We start from the raw sequence: 21,553 nt of genomic DNA on the forward strand, positions 1-21,553 counted from the left end.
GACAATATGACCTATGAGGGGCATTTTTGTCCTCATGCAGTTTTTTAGAGGGAGTTGTTTGGGATTAGGGCTGTTCACGAGCCGAGACAAGGAAGCTCGGGCTCAGCTTGATTATTAACCGAGCTGATTTGACTTGATACAGATGAATTGAAAATCTAAGCTCGGGCTCGATTTGTTTTTAAACTGAGTTGGCTCGACTCGGTTTGGTTTGGTTTAGTTTGGCTCGATGTTAAAATAATAATAATAATAATAATAAATAGCTCTCAGAATTTAGTAGTCTAAAATATAATTTAATACATCAAAAGAACATATTCCAAATAAGTTCAACCTAATAAATTACAAGCCAAATCAAGTTCAACAAGACAAAATAAGTTTTGAATTTCAACGAAATACAATATTAGTTCGTTAACATGGTAATCAACCTTTAAATATGTCATAGATATTAAATTACACTACTAAACACATGTAAATAATAATCAGTTTTTTTTCTAATAGCCTTTGCTTGATACCTTTACGGTTTTGTGTCTATATGATGATTTATATGTATTTAAGTGTTTTATATATTTTTTCACTATATTCCCTTATTAGTAGCTTGCTAATACTATAATTTAGTATTCTTTGTTTTGTGATAATTATTAGATTCCTTAAGTTGCACTACATGTTTTTATTGTCGGATTTAGTTTGGAGTCAAGGGTCTCCCTAGAAGCACCTATTCATTGCCTATATTTTACCCTCTCTAGACCATACTAAGGTGGTGTTTGTTTTTCTAAAAAGATCTGCACAATCTCTACTGTTTGCGTCACGCAGACCACTCGCAGACATTGTCATCTGCAGACTATTTGTTTTTTTCGAAGACGTTTCACAAAAAAAAAGTATGCGCGAGCTCTTCTTGGTGCAGACTTGGCTCAACCACTTTCGAGATCTTCTAAGGTCTGTAGAGGGTTAAACACCACCGTCCACCACCACCATCATTCGTACACCACTACCAGTTTATTTTAGAAGTCTACACGTTTTAAAAAACAAACAGCCTTCTTCTTACATACTACAGAGGTTTAGTCCACCTCTTCTTCTACAGATGTCTGCAGATGTGGTCCGCAGACTGCAAACATTTTACCTCTTATGTCATATTGGGGTGGATATTGGGCAATGATGGTGACGAACCCATCAAGGGGGGTTCGATCCTGAGCCGCACCTCGGTTTTCATCCGGCTGTTACTTCAGCGAGGCTTCTCGTGTGGAGGCAGTACGGTTTCCGGGGGAACGCCGTAACTAAGTCTGGCCAACCCAGCGCAGACCCGGTTAAGACAACGTAAGTCTGGGCAGACTTGGCTAGGGTCGCTGATTAGAGGGTGTAACATTGGGTCACTCAAAAAGAAAATCACTGTTCAAACAAAAAAATTGCACCTAATAGTTTTGCTGTTGGTGTTAAACAACTATAGCGATCACAATCATGATCAAATGTTTATATCAATCAATGACGATTCTATAAGGTTAATGAACTTGGCTAAAGCTTGGAAGATTGTATTTTTTGGATTTGTGTGGCCGCAATCTAACATTAACAAAATCTCCTTAAATATTGTTATTATCCCTTTCTTTAAAAACGACCAACAAATGCTATACAAGCCAAACCACTTGGGTAAACCCATTGGCGAAAGGCCACCCATGCCCTAGTGACCCGCCCCGCCCACCATTCCAGAGGAAATCCACCACCCTAAGGCCCACTGTGATAAAAACCCCCCACCTAAAGCAAATTGCACCAAATGGAATTCGAACCTATAACCTCCATATTAGAAAGTCAAGGGGTGTCTCCCCCTAGACCAATTGATCTGAGAGTCATTGGCACTGTTAATGTCCCTTGTCTCACTCTCACTTTGGCTTTTTTTCTTAAAAAAAGGGTTTAGAGAGAGTAAGGAGCATTGACGGAAAACAAGAACCTCTAGGTCCACGAACTGGCGTAGAATTTTATGTAAATTAAGACCATTTGTTACGGGTTAACGACCTTTAACACATCAGCCCATGGGGACGTTAAACACCGCCTCGAAAAGGCGTTAGAGAGTCCACTGCCCATGGGGGCGTTAAACACCGCCTCGAAAGGGTTTAGAGAGCCCACTGCCCATGGGGGCGTTAAACACCGCCTCGAAAGGGCGTTAGAGAGCCCACTGTGAGGCTGTTCACGGGCGCGAACAAGAGAGATGAAGCATTTTCTTTAGCCACATCACTCACTTATTTATTTATTTTTTCTTTTTTAATTTGTCTAATTGAAACTATTACACACATTGGAGTTTTATTTATTTTTTTCTTTTTTAATTTGTCTTATTGAAACTATTACACACATTGGAGAAAAAAAGTAATTAAGAGCCATTTTACCTACATGGCGGTTAACACTTGATTGGACAAGAATACTCTCATGTTTTCTTTGAATAAGTATTTATGTTCCTCTTAGGCTACACGGTATGGGGACGTTCCCACACCGTCGCACTCCGGCGCCGCACCAAACACCGTGCCGCCCCCGGCACGTCGCGGCTTGACCGTCTGTTCTTCGCCGTCGAAGACGGACCAAAAAAGTGGGGCCACATTAATTATTCGACCGTTAAAAAAATTAAAAAAAAAAAGAATTTCCATATTTTGAATAAATCCAAACGGTCAAATTTTTTAAATATATATATTTACCTTCCATTTTCACTTTCAATCACCAAATTAACCCTAAAATTTCATCTCTTTCTCACATAATTTTTATAAACCTTCTTCCACTATTTTATAAACCTTCTTCCACTATAAACATTTTTACACTATTTCATGGATCCGTTCAACAACCCGGACAACCCGAACACTCCGAACAACCCGAATACTCCCAACAATCCGACCCAACCTAATGTTTTCTCGGTTCCGGGATATTATCCGACGCTAGAACCGAACCAATTCTCGCAATATTCATCGAACGCGTTTGCTTCATTCCAACACTCGCCAAACCAAAATCCGAATTTCCGATGAAAAAATTCGGGTCAAGGAATGGGAAATAATGACGATGAATGTCGAGGACGAACCCGAGCCGAAACGTTCGATGTTGAAAAAATTACAACACGACATCATGAAAAAACATCAAATTATTTAACTCTATGTTTATTTTTATTAAGTCTTTGGTTTTTTTTTTTTAAGTTTATGTTTTTTTTTATGTTTATGTAATGTGGGTTTAATATTAATGAAAATATTTTGTTAGTATATTTGTTAAATGTTAAAAAAAATAGAGTACTAAAAAAAATAAAAAAAAACATAAAAAGTGGTGGAGGACTATGACTAGGACCATCCTACCATGCCCTCTAATTTTGGAGGATGGACCATCTTTGGGAGGAATATGACGTGGCGCCTACGTGGCGGATCATCAAGGATGGTCCATCACCATACCTTGTAGTCTTAAAAATGATGGGCATTGAATTTGATTTATAGTATAAAACAATTATGTTTCATGTAAAAAAAAACGTGTCCCTCTGTGGAACTTCACGTTTTCCTCGATTAAAATTCATGTTTTCTCCTCACCCTACAACAAATGTGTTGGGTTCAACTCCCTTTTTCCTAAAAACAAAATAACAGAAATTGACGTAAAAATTAAATAAATCAAAACAAACAATGTCAAATTCGTACAAAAATTGCTCAACCCAAATGTATTATAAACCTGTACTGTACAACATAAATACACACTATTGTGCTGCTCTCAAATGCAGTGGGAAGACACTATATCTAAGCTGCATCACCATCCAACCAATTATACACATACTTCACAGATTCACAGTTCATATATTAACACTCAAAACAGCAAAATTTAGTTTTTTTAATAAAAAAAAATAAAAGAAATGAACATGAAAAAAAAGGAGAATCACAAGGAGGCATCTTCTTCTGCAGATTCTTTAGAATTTTCAACTGGAAATGAAGATGATTGGTCGATTTCCTTTCGAGACGCTTCCCAGAGCTGCTGTTCTATCCCCAACTTCCTCAATTCTGTTAGCCCTCGCTCAACTGCAATAAACCAAAACAAAATTAATTATTAATATATTAGTTTTAATTGGCCGAAGGAACTTTGTGTATGCTTCTCAGGTAACAGAATCGTGTATGAGAAAAAGTAAAAGAAAGTGAATAAATATGAGAGCTTGATGGGGTTGAGTGTGATATATAATTCCTGTTTGCTGTCTAATTATGTTATGGAAAATAAAAGATTTATAAAAAATATACCGTCAACAGCATCATGAGAAGTGGGAGATGTCGCACTACGGCTTTTCCAAAAGTGAAGCCGATCTTCAGCAATATCCTCTTCCACACCATGAACCTTGGCTCTTCTCCAAAAATACGTAAGCCAAGCCTGCACACAACAGTACAATGATTAACTATGAGACTATATACAGCAAAGGTGGTCTGGGTTGACCCGTTTAGCTGAATGGGTCAGGTTCAGGTCAACTTGGTCAAATTGACCCATTTAACCCATTTATACTATATTATATTTTTTACACTGTTTTATGTCATATTATAAATTGAATGTGTATTTTATGCCAAAATTATAACTTAAAAAGAGAAATTGACATAAGATTATAAATTTAATGTCATCATCATCATACTCAGTAAATCCCACCAATAGCAAAGCTAAGGTAGGGTCTGAGGAGGGTACGATGTAGACAGCCTTACCTCTACCCGTAGGAATAGAGAGGCTGCTTTCAGATTTTAAAAATTTAATGTAATTGTATTATATACAATTACCAAAAATTTTAAAATTTAATGTGATTGTATTATATACATTTGTGTTTTTTTAGTAAATTTTAATTTCAATATATTAATTTGCTGAAAAAATAAAAAAAATCGGGTTGAACGGGTCATGTTCGGGTCAACCTGCGAATATTCGGGTTCATATGTACGACACGATTTTCGGGTTCTGGTCGTGTTCGGGTTCGTCTAAAATTTCGGGTTCGGGTAGGGTTGAACCCGCCAACCCATGAACGCGACCCGTTAAGCATCCCTAGTTGAAACAAGTCAAGTCAAATAAGTCTGGCCTAAACAATTTCTACCCATTTTTTATAAATATTCAATGAGGTAAAGGCGATTACGGAAACAAAGTTATTCAATAATAACCTCATTTAAAAAAAAAAGAACTGACATAAGATGTAAATTGAAAAACACAGTTTAAGAATTTTTCAAACCATTACTTTTTATTATTATATTTTGTGTGTGTTGGGGAATGGGATTATAAACCGAAAGCAAACCTCTTTAAAAGAAACATCTTCAGCTTCCTCAAGACTCAACTCTGTAGCAGAGGTGGGGTAACTGAAGTTAGTCAAACTTAAACTCAATTACTTCTACAATTTAGGACAAAACAGTAACTTTATGCAGTTGAGAGCTGGAGAACAACTGTGTTGAAACCATTTAATTTAAATATTATATAAACGGCAAATTCATACTAAAAGTGTGAAAGCACATCAGGTGAAATCGTTACCATATCCCTCCACAAACTTTGTATCACCAGGGGATTTCAGATCTGCAAGAAAATGAGAGACGGGAAGCGTTTAGATATGATTATGAACTTATGATCATATGGTTGATGAATACAAAACAGGAAGTAGAGATACATATTTAAGGGGTGGTTTTCATGTTTGGATGCGTGTCATAGAACTGATTATCTGGTTATTGAAAATTCAAGTCACAATCATTAGATTCTAGCTAGGGCTGCAAATGAACTGAACGAACACGAACAGGTTAAGGAAATATATACGTTCACAAATTATTCATGAACACTTATCGAACAAGATTTTATGATCGTGTTCGTTAGTTAAGGAAATGAACGTGCTCATGTTCGTTTGTTAATTTTAGGCAATGAACGCAAACGAACCTTTATGAACACAAATGGAAACATACGAACACAAACAGGCGTTCATGAACAGAATATATAATACATGATACTTGTTAAATATTTTCTTTATTGGAATCTTGAAAGCAACACAAACAAGCGTTCATGAACAGAATATATAATACATGATACTTATTAAATATTTTCTTTGTTGGAATTTTGAAAGCAATTAAAAAAATATAATCACTAAAAACACTGATGAACTATCGAACACAAATGAACATAAACGAACACGTTACCGAACGTTCACGAACATAAATGAACGGACGTGGCGTCTGTTCATGTTTGTTCATTTAACTAAACGAACAAGAATTTCTTGTTCGTATTCGTTCATTTATTAAACCAACGAACACCTCCTGCCAAACAATTCACGAACTGTTAGCTGATCATTCGGTTCGTTTGCAGCCCTAATTCTAGTGTTTTTTGTTTATCAGATTATTGCCAAACTTCAGTTTTAGATAACTGAACATTTTAGGGAAACATATAATTACTATGCATACTCCTTGTTTTCACCCTATTTAAATAACCCCATTCACCTTTCTTCTTTTGTATAGGACAAATGTTTCTACAACTTTTGCTACTAAATAAAAACATTCAGATGAGGGTGAAGAGCAAATACCAGGAACAGACTGCCGTACTAAATTCGGACGACGTTTTTGGGCCAATGCCAGCACAACAGCATCTTCTACCTTCAAATGTATATATAAAAACATATTTGAGAATTTAACGAACTAAGCATAAAGTTAACCAACATACATAAATCCCAAAAATACCTTTAAGGATGCCATTTCCCTCAAACCCATATCAACTGAAAGCATACTCTCAATATTTCCTTCCCCGGTTAAGTCATTTATATCACGAACGACTTTTCTCCTGTCAGAATCATCTTCACCTACTCCCATGCCATGATAATAATTAAAAAAAAAAATATTGCAGCTAGCGAGCCAATATTATTAGATGCGACGATTTCAACTCACTTAGTTATAAATGGGCTGATTCACGTTGTGGCAAATACAAAAGGTTTGGCAAAAGGGGCGACGACAACGACACGCTGAAAATTGTAAAGTCTATTTTAAATGCATACAACCTCCTAAACTATTTTATTTTTAAGAAGTGACATTCTATATACACTTAAAAGGCTATGTCGGCTGACCACTCCGACATAGCCATTTGTCCTCTTATGAGTGGTCAAAATAATTTTTCGCTTTTAACCCTTAACTTTTCTAATTTACGTGTTTAGTCCTTCTATTATAACTATCATAATATACATGTTTAGTCCCTCTACTTAATAAACTTTATTCCTCATTAGTTAACTTTGCTAATATACATGTTTAGTCCCTCTACCTAATTTACGTGTTTAGTCCTTCTATGATAACTATCATAATATACATGTTTAGTCCCTCTACTTAATAAACTTTATTCCTCATTAGTTAACTTTGCTAATATACATGTTTAGTCCCTCTACTTTAACTTTGATGTCCTTCTACTCTAGCTTTCCTAATATACATATTTAGTCCCTCAAGTTAATAAATTTGATACCCCACTAGTTTACTTTGCTTATATACATGTTTACGTTTTCTAAATGCTTTTCTAATTTTTCCAGTCAATGTAAGACACGTGTCGACATACTTTTGTTTCGGATCAAAAATCGGGTCGCCCCGCCGCGAAGCGCGGGTGCAACACCCTAGTTATTATTATTACTGTAATATATTGTTTTGCAATATTTAACTAGATTGTTGCCAAAGGTCGCGCGATGCGGCGGCAATGCCTTAGTTGTTTATAGTTGGTGACATGTTATGTGATGCATTAACCATATGAAAACGCATGTTTCAACGTATCCGATTTAAAGCATTGCAGTTACAAAAGAAACGAGATCAAACCCGAGATGGTTCGTTTAGTGAGGGTTCCACCTAACCACTACACCACCCTTACCTTTGCATCAAGACTTAGCGGCGTCAAAACGTACAATAACTCGAATTTACAAAGTCAGATGAAAACGTATTATATCTGACCCGACTCGTTTCTGAACACAGTTTACGTCAAAACATAGACCAACCGAAAACGAATTATTTTTTACCAGACTCGTTTCCAAAAAAATTATGTCAATATGTGAATTTATATCGTTTACGTTGAAACGTAAATTTATACCGACCCGTACATTAAATACCAAAGCGTAGACCAACTGAAAACATACATAAAAATAAGCATGAAAACGCATTATATTTGACTCGACTCGTTTCCGAAAAAAAAAATCACGTCTAAACGTGAATTTATACCGACACGTACATAAAATAACCACACACAAAGATATTTTTTAAAGCTAAAGGGAGAAAAAACAGTGGGTAGATTAAAAGTTGGAACTTAAGGGGGTTAAGTTGGCATTTTTTTAAGTTTTAGAAAGTGTAAGGGTGTAAATGTCAAAATCAAAACTGCCACCGAAGTACTCAAAAGTTCTCATAAAGGCTACCTAACTATTGAAACAACTTTAAAGGTCACCAAAGTATCAGTTTGGTTGGTTTCATTTATTTCTGGAAAAAAAAAGTTGCCGAAAAATTGTAAAATGATTAAATGCCCTTGAACTTACAGCTACTCTGGTAAACAATGACAAAAATGACTGGATTTATTCAAAAGAGGTGAAAAATGCTTTAAAATTTAGAGGCATTTTGTCATTTGACGCTTTTCCAACAAAACTTTTACTAAAGAAATTCCCTGATCATTTTTTAAAACATAAGCAAAAAAGCTTTTATGGGTCTAACTGACCCCTATTAAAAAGCCATGTTTAGACCCGTAAGTCCGTAACTTGACCCGCCCACCTTTCCACCTCTAGCACGTATATATTAACAGCATTAGTCAGTGAGTTAGTGAGCTTACCAACATGCCAAGATTCATCCCTCGCCTTTTGACCAGCTGAAATGACAACTTCAAATGGCAGGGGTGCAAATGATGACCAATGCTCATGCTTTGACCCAGCTATGTCAGCACAAATACCTTGTACCCAAAGTAATACAGGGTGTTATAAGATTACATTACGTTTTAGACTTGAATTACATAATAAGCAATTCAGCTTCCAGTTATAGCATAACAAGTGGCAAGAAGATTACCATGCTGTACAGCTAAACCCCAGTAACGAGAAAGCCAACACCTCTTTAGAACTACCTCCTCCTGAATGTAAACAAATACAATTTAAGAAACATAAAATATTTTATAAATAAAGAAAAGCCTCATGTATTGGTGCGTACCATCTCTTCGTGAGTCAAAACCATTCTTTGTGTCATCGTGCGAAGTGCTTTTGCTTCAGATTCAGCTTCCATGAGCTGCTCCATGGCACCAGCGGTCTCATCTTTAACTTTCTAAGTCACGCAGATAAAAAAAGATAGAATAGTCAGCGCCACAGCATTTTAGTGTTCCGGTGACTACGATGTATTTACCTCAAGTTCTGCACGTAGATTCGAAACTTCTACATCTCTTCCATCTCTTGTTTGTTGTGCAGCTTTTAAAGCAGCCTGGAACAAAATATATCTCAGAACAAGTTTTCATGTGAGAATAATTCTTAAAGCCCCCGTAAGTTTATTTTAACAGCTAAATTTGTATTTAATTTACCTCTCTTTGACGTATTGCTGCTTCTTTCCTGCCAAAATATATACGACATCGTTTTCAAGTGTTATGTATAAAAAATGATATGACAAGTCTCAAATCCAGATTTATCACCTGCTCAACAACTTAGCCTCCAAAGATACCCCTTCTCCTAGAGAAGCCACCTATTAAATACAAGTTTTGTAGATGAATATAAATATAATAAAAACTCAGAGTGGACTAATTGTGAATAAATGAGATTGTATACCTGTTTCTCCAGCTCCCTTGCCCTAGCCTCTGCTTCTTCACGTTTTTCTTCTACACGACGAAGCTGAAATAACAAACTATTATAAATAATTTCTTAAAACTATAACTTATATGTAAAATTTATATATACAAAAGAACTAGAAGGATGGACTCACCTTATCTATAACAATGTCATGCTCTTCTTGTAGCATATCAAGCTGCAATTAAACACCAACTTACATCAACTAAAAATTGTAAAATTTGTGGGCGTGATCTTATCATGTACATCATAATCAATAAGCCCATCAAGTCTGATAACATTATGTGTTCCTTAACAAATTCATTTTTGGAATGTGTACACGTAAGTTTTAAACTTTGATAAGATATTCATACTTCATCGCGAAGTGCAGATGCTTCGTGCTGATCTCCCATATCTTTGCCATGTCCAATGTCCGTTGTGAACCTAAAATGTATAATCGACATGTAAATACGCCTCTTAGTTACATATAGGTTGTGGACTAAGACACATTATTAATCTAGTAATATAAAAACATCTAAAGATAAACAGGTAAAACCATTTAATACCTTTTTTCTCTAGGTCGGTTGCCAGCAGGCGGTCCTAATGAGGGTGTGATGGAATCAGGTTGTCTCAAAGACGGTCTATTAGGTGGTACAATCTGTCCTGTGCGAACCGATGGCCTTCCTGCTGACGTGGAGCGATTAGAAGAAGTGTGCTCCATAAAGTTCCGACCTAACTACATAATGAGCATAATAAAGTGACTAGAACATCAACACAAACAAAAAATAGCATTTACAAACGCAATCTTTTGATCATTCTGTATCTAATTAAGCGAGCCAATGATCGACGATGCACCGCCAGATTCAACAAAATTTTAACTTATTCTCAATCAATAAAGTTTCTAGAACACTTGACATTATCGAGGGAACTCCATTATTATCGTTTATCAAGCAATAATTTCGAGCTAACTAAGCTCTGGTTCAGATTCTATCACTAATTGCATCTATATTCTCAACAAATTGATCGAATTAATCATATGAAACAATTTTGAATCTCTAATTCAAACATACACTAGAAAAAAGTCAGAAACGCAAATCATATACACGAAATAAGAACGAAACAAACTGCGTTGACTTACCACCGGTGACTAGAACATCAACACACAAAAAAATAATAAACACATAATTCAAACACAATCTTAATCATTCCGTGTCTAATTGAGCAAGCCAATGATCAACAAATGCAACTACAATTCAACAAAGTTACTAGAAGACTTCTAACATTGTTAACCGGACCTCCATGTTTGTAGTTCATCAACCAATAATTTCGAACTAACTAAGCTCTGGTTCAGATTATAGCCCTAATTTCATCTATATTCTTATCAAAGTGATGAACTATCAAATGAAATGGTTATGAAACTCTTAACAGTCAACTCAAACATACACTAATAGAAACCTCTTAACTCAAACAATACGAAAACAAACTGCGTTAACTTACCGCCGGTGACGGCGATCTATTAACTCTACCAAACGAGCCAACAGTACCATTACTACTACCACTGTTCTTCCCAAACGACGTCGTAACAGCAAACCGGAACCCTAGCTCCTCATCTTCCTCCTGATCTTCATCCTCAGTACTCTGCGACGCCATAACTTTCGCCAAACGCTTCGCCGCTTCTTTCGCAGCAACGTTTTGCGTCCGCTTAATCGTTGAGTATCCGGAAGGTTGACCTAGCCTTGACTGCGGATGCGCCGGTGACATCGCCGGAGAAGATGAACCAGTGCTGCTCCACTGCCGTGTGTACACCGGACTCTCCGTCCGTTTTCGATCCATTTGAGTGAATTGAACGGAATTGTAGCAGATTTGTAGTGGTGATTGTAGAGGTTTGGTGGATACTTTGTGCGATTGGTTAGGGTTTTGTGGAGAGAAAGATCACCGGAGAGAATGGTGGACTTCAAAGTGGGATTTTTTTTGTTTAGAAGGCGTGATTAACGGAGATGATAGTGTTAGATACTGAATATTAAGCTAGTAAAATATTTATGATAGTTTTGAAAGCAAAAGGTGTCGTTGTAGTATAGTGGTAAGTATTCCCGCCTGTCACGCGGGTGACCCGGGTTCGATCCCCGGCAACGGCGTGTTATATTTTTTATTTGAAATTATGGTTATGGCCCTTAACTTCTATTAGTTTGACATTTTAGGACTTCTAAGTCCTAGAATAGCATGTTCAGCCTATGTCCTCTCTAAACTAGTTCGGTACTGTTTTTATCTTGAATTTATGTTAGCTTTGTATTTATGTGTTTAAAGACAAATGAATGTATAACAAGTTCAAATGAGGTTGAAAAAATTCTAGCTACGATAAGGGGAGGCGGGATGGGGAAAAAATGTGTGCGTGATACTTTCTTCCACACGTGGAAAACAAACAATTCCGACTGCCACCTAAATTTTTAACGAGTGATAAAATGTGTGTGTGATAAACTTCACGCGTTATGGCACATTCTGTGATTGGATGTGAGGGGGTGTGAGGGTTTATTGTTAGGTGTTGTGAGTGATGACCATTGCCACTAAAATAGGTTGTGAGTGATGGAAAAATGGTTGATGACATGACGGAACTTGATTGGGTGTTGTGAGTGATGAGTGAGTGATAAGTGATGACCACCCCCACCCCCTAAGAGGTGGGAAGATGGGAGTTACAGAACGAGTTGATCCAAATGGATATGGGTAAAAACGGGTGGGTCGGTATGCTTGTTTGTGACAACCACTGAATTCTAGCTACGATAATTGTGTTACTTATTTGTAACGACAAATTTATTACATATTTATGATAATAATCTGAGTTTATAAATTAAATATGGTATGTTTGTTTGTGTCTATAGGAGACTTCAGACAACTTTCGTACAAGTTATCCTTTTGGCGTAACTATTTGTTTTAAATAGTTTCAGACATATACCCAAAACGGCCCATTTTTTCTAACAAATGAAAGCACACAAAATAAAAAGAAAACACTTCTAAGAGAAAAGTTGATATCAAATTTCTTAATGAAATATTTAATAAGCATCAATGTATTATATGTTTTGTTCAGAGAAAATTGCAGTGCATGTCCTTTACGTTTACATTAAATTGCACCGCACGTCCCATGTTTAAAAGTTTTAGTGCACGTCATTTACATTTATTTTTGTTGCAGTGCATGATTCTTTACCATAAACCTAGTTAGTTTTCTTAGTTAACTTAAACACATGCCTAGCACATGATGTGCATAGTCATTTTAAGAAAATAATAATGAAGTGCTTAAAAATCCAAACCTTATTTATATTGGAGCCTTCAATGTGACCAGACTATGTCGAAATAAACTGCAAATCATCTTCACAAGAAAATGCAAATCATCTTCAGAAGAAAATGCAAAAAGAAAAAAAGAAAAAAAAAAAGAAGATTAAATCATGACCAAACAAATCTTAATCAAACATAGTAGTCATAACATAACATAATAGTACCAAAACAATAGATCAAACTTTTATGACAAAATACATCCCCAAATGATAAAAAAAAAAACATAATTAGCAAAAAAAAGTATAAAACCTAAAATCATTTATTCTTGTCTACACCCCTATCAACAACTATTTTCAACACCTCATTAATTATTTTCTTAAAATGACTAATTTACCTATCGTATGCTAGGCATGTGTTAAAGTTAACTAAGAAAACTAACTAGGTTTGTGGTAAAGGAAGTGCATTGCAACAAAAAATAAACGTAAAGGACGTGCATAGAAACTTGGAGTGAGCTTTGCTAGTGGTTATGTGGCTCATGTATTTTGTGTCATTGTTTCGCATCAAACTCTAAACATTTTAGTTTGTTGAAAAACAACAATATTTCTTAGAAAAAGAATGACCTGAAATTTGCTTTACAAAGCATAAAGGTTTACAAATTTATATGTACATCAAAATAATTTAGCTCGTAAACAAGATTCTAACGGTATACATAGGAAAACAAGTTATAGGTAGCACGCATAAGACATCATAGGCATGACTCACATAAGAAATTCTTCGATTTGTAAGAATAAATAAATAATATATTTATTTATATATGGCCATTATAATCATTTACATTATATGGATCAAAATATATAACAATCCATTAAATAATTAGTTGGTAATTGTTGATGGGCCTTATTACCATTATTAACTAATTAGGGTTTCCTCCTGGGTGCATATATAAGGAGACTTATGTTGAGGTTCTAGGGTTAGACACATAACCTAACTAATTCACATAACATCAATCGACCTCCTCTCTACAACCGATTACCCTTTATCGGTTTCTCATACCACCATCATTAGATTGCATTCTAAGGAGGAACCAGACCAAACTGACAACTATGTCAAACACTGTTGCTACATCTCCATCTGGATTCTCTGCTGGCTTGTGCTGATGCAATCAGGTATGTTTTCATGTTTTCCATTATGTCTAAACAGAACTGATCCAACACGATTAAGAAAATAGAACACCAAATATTACAAAAGTTGTCTCATGAACTTCGCATACACGCGTGTAGATAAGTTTGTTGCATCACATACGCGTATAAGTTTGGCTACTTGATGACCAAAACCTCGGGTTATAAATTCTATACAAAATGACAGACATACATTTTTTACGGACATGTTCTTGATGTTAGAAACAAGAAAGATCTTTAATCATAGCTTTAGCTGCATTTGTACAAAAAGTACCCTTTGGAGCTCGGGTTACAAAAAGTTAACGGGTTTAACGAGCTCAAAAACTGTTTCTAGTCGACTTTGGCCCTGCCTTCATTCACTTGTGGCGTTTTGATCTGGGCTGGAAAGTATTTTACTCCCACGAGGTCGCCAACTTCACTTATAACCTGATATTTTATGTCACTTTCTTGCTAAAAGGACACAGTATAAGGTATAGAGAACAAAAATGAGTGGCTTGGTAACGGGTCAAAACGGATAAATTTTCAAACTTGTTAAAACGAGTTTGGCATAGTTGGGTTGATCCATTAACATTTTTTTTTTTGTTTTTTTAGTTATATGAGTAATTAATATATTGAATATGATTATAAACACTAGTATTACAATAATGATCATATCCTTTTAGTTATATAAACATTTTTTTTTCAATTTAATCAAATCTCAAATCAACCCATTTTTCACAAAAATATGTTGAAAATTGACACTCTTAGTAAGGTGTACAAGGTAATGACTTACAAGTAGACGGCGAACCTACGCACACCATGGCTCGATATAACAACGGTATTTTAGAACGGGCAGGGTCGGGTCGCATATAAGTCAAGTGAAGAATTAAAAGAAGAGGATACGGGTGTGCCCCGATTGGTTTTTATCTTAAACCGAAACTAAAACCAAACCAAAAAGTTCGGTTTAGGATTTTTTTTTTTTTTGTCATGGGCCATCTTAGCCCAACAAGCCACAAATCATAATTTTAGCCATAAAGAACAAGCAAATGCATTATGCAGCCTAACAAACACCATTATGATGCAAATTACACCAACTATCTTTCTCAAACTCCATACGATTTTAAATACTTCGGCTCATTCTTTTTTTTCTTTTTTCCAATTACAATAAAATCCAAACCGATTTTTTTTTTTTTAAAATCCATAACCCTTAGTTTCTTTAGTTTTGGGTTCCGGTTTTTGAAAGAGTGAGAAAGGGAGCATAATATTAGTGTAAGAAGGTATGTAATGTAAGTTTGTTACCGTTAAAGCTTTGACCATGTCTTCCCTAGTATGAGCAGCCGAAATGCATATGCGAACTCGAGCCAACAATAGAGGAGTGGCTGGAAATGCAACCACCACAACTGCAACCTGAAGCCAGGGTCATATTAGTCAATCTAACATTTGCATCAATAAACGGGTCGAAAAATGTCAGCTGTAAGAATGATACCTTGTGCTTTAAACACTCCCTTGAAAAAGCAGGAATTTTTGCAGGATTGTAAAGCATTATAGGCATTACAGGCGAATCTTCGTCCCCTAAAACCTCAAACCCCATTTTCTGCAATTCTGACCGAAAATAGTTGCTGTTGTCCCGAATTTGGGCAAGCTTCTTAGCCCCTGTAATGTACATTCAAGAATGATATTCAGTTATTTCTAGAGGTGCTCAACACAGGTTTGATTTGAACCGATCGGTTTTTAGTACGGGTCAAAATAGTACGTGTTGCAGCGGGTTGAATTGTGTTGTGTTGGCCCGCAAACACTTCTTGTACACTTTTACTCTTTTTATAAATGATTATCGTGTTACTTATATTATAAAAACAATATTATTACAATAATATAGCGAACTTTTTAATAAAATAATTCATTGAGTGATTAACTGATCGTCAACTCGTTTGGCCCGTTCCACTTTTAGCTAAAAGTTCTTTTTTTGACCAGTTTGATATATAAAAAACCCAAATCGACTCAATATATTTTCACTTCTTGTGAACAAGAAGTAGATTTGACCAACTTTACAACAAGGTAAAATGATTTGTAGACCTTGAGTCGAGCCATCTTCTCCAATAATAACCTTTATGGCCGATATAATTTGTTGAGCAGCAGGAGGCGATATCGATGTGGCATATAAATGAGCAGGGCAGGTATACTTCAAATATTGAATAAGTTCCTGCGACGCATATACAAAATTAATAGACATAAAATGCCCATCAATGCTTGATGAATTATAAAAAAAAAAAAGTTGAAAAGAAGACAGGTGAAACAGACCTTGGATCCTGCTATATAACCGCCACATGATCCAAATGATTTTGTGAATGTTCCCATCATAATGTCCACATCAGCAGCATCCACTCCCAAAAGCTCACACACCCCTCTTCCTGTTTTCCCAATTGCACCAATACTATGAGCCTCGTCTAAATAGACGTACGCCTGCAGAATATAGAATCAACAAATCACAACAAACTAAAGTGCAGAGACGACAAATAAATTTAAATGCGACCATTCAAACTAAGAGTTCCAAACAACAAAAGCATAACAAATACCAACTCATTTGCATTTCAAGCATGATCATAACGAAAAATGAAAGAAACCCATATATGCATCGCAACCATGGTTTAAAAAACGATGTGCGTCTCATAGGGTTGAGGCGCTAAGAAAAGTTACGCCTTAGGGGATTTTGAAGTTTTTGACTTTTTGTGTCATTTTCAAACATTCATGTCTTTTTTATATATGTTTTTTGATGTTTTTGATGAATCTGATGATGGAATAAGTTAGTATTTTATTTTTATAAGATATATCATTTTTATATTTATTTTTTAATTCCGCCTCAGGCTTACGCCTCGGTTCGCCTCGAGGCAGGATTCCGTACTTTTAAACCTTGATCGCAACGATAGAACTTTCGTAAAATAAAGGGCAAATGTTACTAGTAAGCAAATTTCAAAGTTGTTCCATCTAAGTCACTCAAACTTTTTTAAGAGGTTAAACCACTTAAGTTTCAATTTTGTAATTTTTCCGGAAAAATGACCGGCAATAATTTTTCCGGAAAAATGACCTGCAAATGTGTTAGGGTTCCATATGCTGATGTGGCTTGCTAATTGTGCAAAAGTGAGACATAGCACACTCCTAAATTTAACTGACCATTTATGCTACATTAGGTGGAACAATTGTGAAACTTAATTAATCTATATTAACACTTCACCTAAGATAAATAAAAAAATCACCTTATATTTTTTGCAAATAGAGACAATTGTGGGAAGTTCACAAATTTCGCCTTCCATGCTATAAATCCCCTCGACGACGACAATGATCTTCTTCCATGGTCTATGTGTTCTCGGTTGTCCATCCGCAATGAGTTCTCTTAATAATCTTTCCAAATGAGAAGGTGCTGCAAACAAAATTATAATTCTAACATAAAAAAAGAGTAAAATGTTAATTTTCGTCCCAGAGGTTTTGGCCGCTTTTGCGACTTTCGTCCAAAGGTTTGTATTTCCGCATCTGGATCCAAAAGGTTTGAAATCTTGCCAATTTCATCGAGCTCGTTAACTCCATCCATTTTTCACCGTTAAGTTCGGGGTATTTCTATCTTTTTTTTTTAACTTAAAGAGCAATTCGGTCTTTTTCACTCTATGTAAAAAGACCGAATAGCCCTGAAAAAGGCTGGATTGCCCTTTAAGTCAACAAAAAAGACGGAAATACCCCTGACTTAACGAAGAAAAATGGATGGAGTTAACGAGCCGGATGAAATTGGCATGATTTCAAACCTTTTGGATTCAGATCCGGAAAAACAAAACTTTGGACGAAAGTCGCAAAACTGGCCACCTCAGGGACGAAAATGGCATTTTACTCTATAAAAAATATATAACAGACATTACTGTTATGTTGGAATACTCGAATAGTAGCACCAGAACCGCGAGCACCATTGACAATAGAGTTATGGTTCAGAGAATCACTTATTATCAAGCCTCCCTATGAAAATTTTAACAAAATAAATAAATAAAATAAAAGTTTACATAATATATCAGAGTTAGTGACATACTTTTGAAATCAAGACAGGAAAAATAGCGGAGTTAGTGACGTATCCCATGCCCGTAACTAAAGCAGCTGGTTTTCTAACGAAATTAGCGACCACATCTTCCAGTTCAGTATGCAACTCTGTTGTGCCTGAATGGGTTAATGAAAACAGCTTATGTTAAGGTGCACTTGTGATTTTGAATCAAACACTCATAAATATTTTTTCTGGTTTTATGAAGTGTTTGAATAAGCAATCTCAAACACATCCAAAAAACAATAGATGAAGTGTTTAAACATTAACATTATAAGAAGTACCTCCTTCGACGCGGGTACTACATGTGCTTGCTGAGAATCTTTTCAAAGACTCGATTACACGTGGTGTGCAGTATTCATCGACTGCACCAAATCCGAGGTAATTGTATGATCCTAAGTTAAGGCACCTACTTGTTTTTGTAGTCCGCCTGCAAACATAAGAAAAAATTCTACTTACGCCATAAATTGCTAAATGTGATTATCTACGTGTGTTGACACGACATGAAAGCATGACACAACTTAACTCGAAATTCACGGGTTTGGTTTCAAGCCTTAAGAGGTTCGGATCAGTTTGGGTCGAACCAAGAACACGTTTAGCTAAATTCACGATTTCCAAGTTCGTATACATATTTTGATTCGTGACATGTTCAACACGCCAGCCCATGAAAACGAGTGGTTAATACCTCTACCGTTAGCATTCGAAAAATTAAAGAAATAACCGAAATTTGACACTGAACTCATGTTATACACTCACTTCAGTGTCTTGTTATTATCGTTCGAAACACGCTCAACCACATCAAACCAAGCATCAGGAGGGCTAGATATAGGTCTCCCAAAACAATCCTACATGTACATAATTTAGAAAGAACAATGTTTCAGTTAATGAACTTAGTTTGAAATTGAATATGTATTATTAACTAAAAGGCATAATCATTGATAATGATGGACCAAATGGCCATGCACACACATGACACACATTCAGAATTACCAAACAAACATGTGCATATGATTTGCATTAGAGTAAATTGCCATTTTAGTCCCTGAGTTTTTGTCCAAATTGTCATTTTAGTCCAAATAGTCTTTTTTTCTCCTCTGGTCCTGACTTTTCCTTTTTCTTGCCGTTTTGATCACATTGCCTAACTTAGTCTAAAAACCAGGTTATAATCAGTGGTATTTTTGGCATTAAATTATTATGAGGTTTATAAATTATGTTGTAAACTACCCCTGGTTATCACTACACAACAGTTATGCCAAAAATACCCCTGGTTATAACCAGATTTTTAGACTGAGTTAGGCAATGTGATCAAAATGGCAAGAAAATGGAAAAGTCAGGGATCCAGAGGAGAAAAAAAACTATTTACATTAAAATGGCAATTTGTACCAAACCTCAAGGACTAAAATGACAATTTACTCTTTGCATTAAAACTAGTGGTTTTCACTATCCGGTTCGACCAGTTTTCATACCTTTACGGTTTGACGGTTGGATTTTGCTGGTTTTGCCATTTTATACTATAAAATTTTATTTAAAATGAAAACATATCATAACCTTTTATTAGTTTTTTTAAATTATAAGGATTGTTCAGGTATATATGTACATAACTTCATAACTTTATATTCCTAAAAAACAATAATAAATAAATAAATAATAAATGTTAAACGGAGGTTCAAAGTTCCAAACATAAACCTTAAAAACCAGATCATACATATTTCAAACCAGCCAACTTTCTTCGGTTTCAACTTCTCAGTCCTTAACCAACTCAACAAATTAACCATTTCATAATCACTTCTTCCTTTACAAACTTCAAAAACATACCCACCCGCAACTACTCACAAAAAATCACATAACCGAAACCTGAATGCGAAGATAGAGTCTGCGAATATAGAAATCTTCAAGCCCTAAGCAGATCGGTGCATAACCCTAACAATACACATTAACAAACCATAATAAACATATATATAGTGATAATAATATTGGTGAAAGTGTAAAATACAATATTCCTCAACGTACTATATGAAATTACGCATGTTGTAACACTCAAAACCCTAATGACACATGTTGAAAAACTATAATTACATATCGTATCGTACCATCGCACGTAAAGAAATATTGTACGTTAACCTTCTCCATAATAATATTGTTAGTACAATAATAATAAACAATAACAACGTAAAAATAATCATAAACAGACATTAATAACGTAGATAATGAACCTGAAGATCGCTAGCTTTCCACCAATCGATAAGATTACGGAAGAAATCACGTAACTGGCCAAATGCGAAGAGTAATCCGTAGCTGAAATAGGTTGTTAAAGCTGTTAAATATGGAATTGTTATCATTTTTACGAGTGGGTTGGCCGGAAACGGAGCTCCGGCGAGATGCGAGAGATCGGACGGTGGGAAATGAATGAATTCCGGTGGGTTTTGCGTCTTCTACGTTGATGTTGTTGTTTTGGTTTTTGAATAACGGATTAAGAACTTTTGTATTTCCTCAAATGATTTAAGATTTTTTTTTAAGTTAACATTTTCTTTTTACTAGTGGGATTTTTGTTTGTGAATGAACCGAACGTATGTCCGTGTTCGTTCATTTAACTTTAACCGAGCATGAACATGAAAAAGTAATTGAACATATATTTTTGTTTATGTTTGTTTATTAACAAACATAAATGAACACAAATGAATGAACATAAACAGACGTTCACGAACAAAACATATGTTCATGTTCGTTCGTTTAATTAAACGGACAAAAAATTGTGTTCATGTTTGTTCGTTTATTAAATAAACGAACATAAACGAACTCTCCGCTGAACAAGTTCACGAATAGTTCATGAACGTTAGGTTCGTTTACAGGCTTATCCCCATGCGATTTCACAGGAATTCGATTTTGTTTGGTATCGGTCCGGTTCATGATTTACAAGACTCGGTATAGCGACTTAAAGAGAAGCAAAATAAATTAGAGTCTCAAAAAAGTCATCGATACGTGTTCTACGTTAACCTAAGAGCATAAAAACGAATATCAGTTATGGCATAATGACAACACAAGGGCCGGCTCTCTTCACTAAAAATATAGGTTTGGGCCTAGTGCCTAGATTTTGGGGCCCATTTTTAAGTTTATATGTATTGGGTTATTTGGGCTTAATATTTTGCTAGTCCAGCATTTGTATTCATAATCTCAATATATTCTCATTGTTGTTCAGTGTTCATAACTAGATAGTTTCTCTACTAAAGTTATTATGATAAATCTATTTTCGTAAATTGTTAACTTGCTGGTAAAGTTTTTATGTTATTTAGGGCCCGTATTTTTAGTTCGCCTTAGACCTCCAAAATAATTGCATTGATC

General features: G+C 35.4%; 2 protein-coding genes and 1 non-coding gene across 4 annotated transcripts; 1 reads left to right on the plus strand and 2 right to left on the minus strand.

Moving 5' to 3' along the window:
* Nucleotides 1-3,631: 3,631 nt before the first annotated feature.
* On the minus strand, nt 3,632-11,699 carry LOC110884570 (coiled-coil domain-containing protein SCD2). 2 transcript variants are annotated; one of them, XM_022132286.2, is made up of 17 exons: nt 11,219-11,699; nt 10,288-10,457; nt 10,096-10,165; nt 9,879-9,920; nt 9,725-9,787; nt 9,592-9,641; nt 9,484-9,511; nt 9,312-9,386; nt 9,123-9,233; nt 8,985-9,045; nt 8,755-8,871; nt 6,657-6,775; nt 6,503-6,572; nt 5,473-5,514; nt 5,243-5,283; nt 4,224-4,350; nt 3,632-4,010 (listed from the first exon to the last, which is right to left on the minus strand). In XM_022132286.2, exons 1-17 carry the CDS (start codon nt 11,552-11,554, stop codon nt 3,871-3,873), a joined length of 1,662 nt encoding a protein of 553 aa, XP_021987978.1. In that variant the 5' UTR covers nt 11,555-11,699; the 3' UTR covers nt 3,632-3,870. The 2 variants fall into 2 exon arrangements, with proteins under 2 accessions (XP_021987978.1, XP_021987981.1); XM_022132289.2 differs by having other exon boundaries at nt 10,288-10,453; nt 11,219-11,355.
* An 85-nt stretch (nt 11,700-11,784) lies between these two features.
* On the plus strand, nt 11,785-11,856 carry TRNAD-GUC. The gene has a single exon. It is a non-coding gene; the product is annotated as a tRNA-Asp (tRNA).
* A 2,348-nt stretch (nt 11,857-14,204) lies between these two features.
* LOC110884571 (long chain base biosynthesis protein 2a) lies at nt 14,205-20,651 on the minus strand. Its single transcript, XM_022132290.2, has 12 exons — nt 20,428-20,651; nt 20,069-20,134; nt 18,971-19,059; nt 18,499-18,644; nt 18,209-18,333; nt 18,045-18,138; nt 17,394-17,557; nt 16,441-16,602; nt 16,216-16,342; nt 15,629-15,795; nt 15,442-15,549; nt 14,205-14,589 (listed from the first exon to the last, which is right to left on the minus strand). Exons 1-12 carry the CDS (start codon nt 20,551-20,553, stop codon nt 14,494-14,496), a joined length of 1,470 nt encoding a protein of 489 aa, XP_021987982.1. The 5' UTR covers nt 20,554-20,651; the 3' UTR covers nt 14,205-14,493.
* Nucleotides 20,652-21,553: the final 902 nt, after the last annotated feature.

The sequence above is a fragment of the Helianthus annuus genome, chromosome 4 (assembly GCF_002127325.2).
Source record: "Helianthus annuus cultivar XRQ/B chromosome 4, HanXRQr2.0-SUNRISE, whole genome shotgun sequence".
Taxonomy (NCBI): Eukaryota; Viridiplantae; Streptophyta; class Magnoliopsida; order Asterales; family Asteraceae; genus Helianthus; species Helianthus annuus.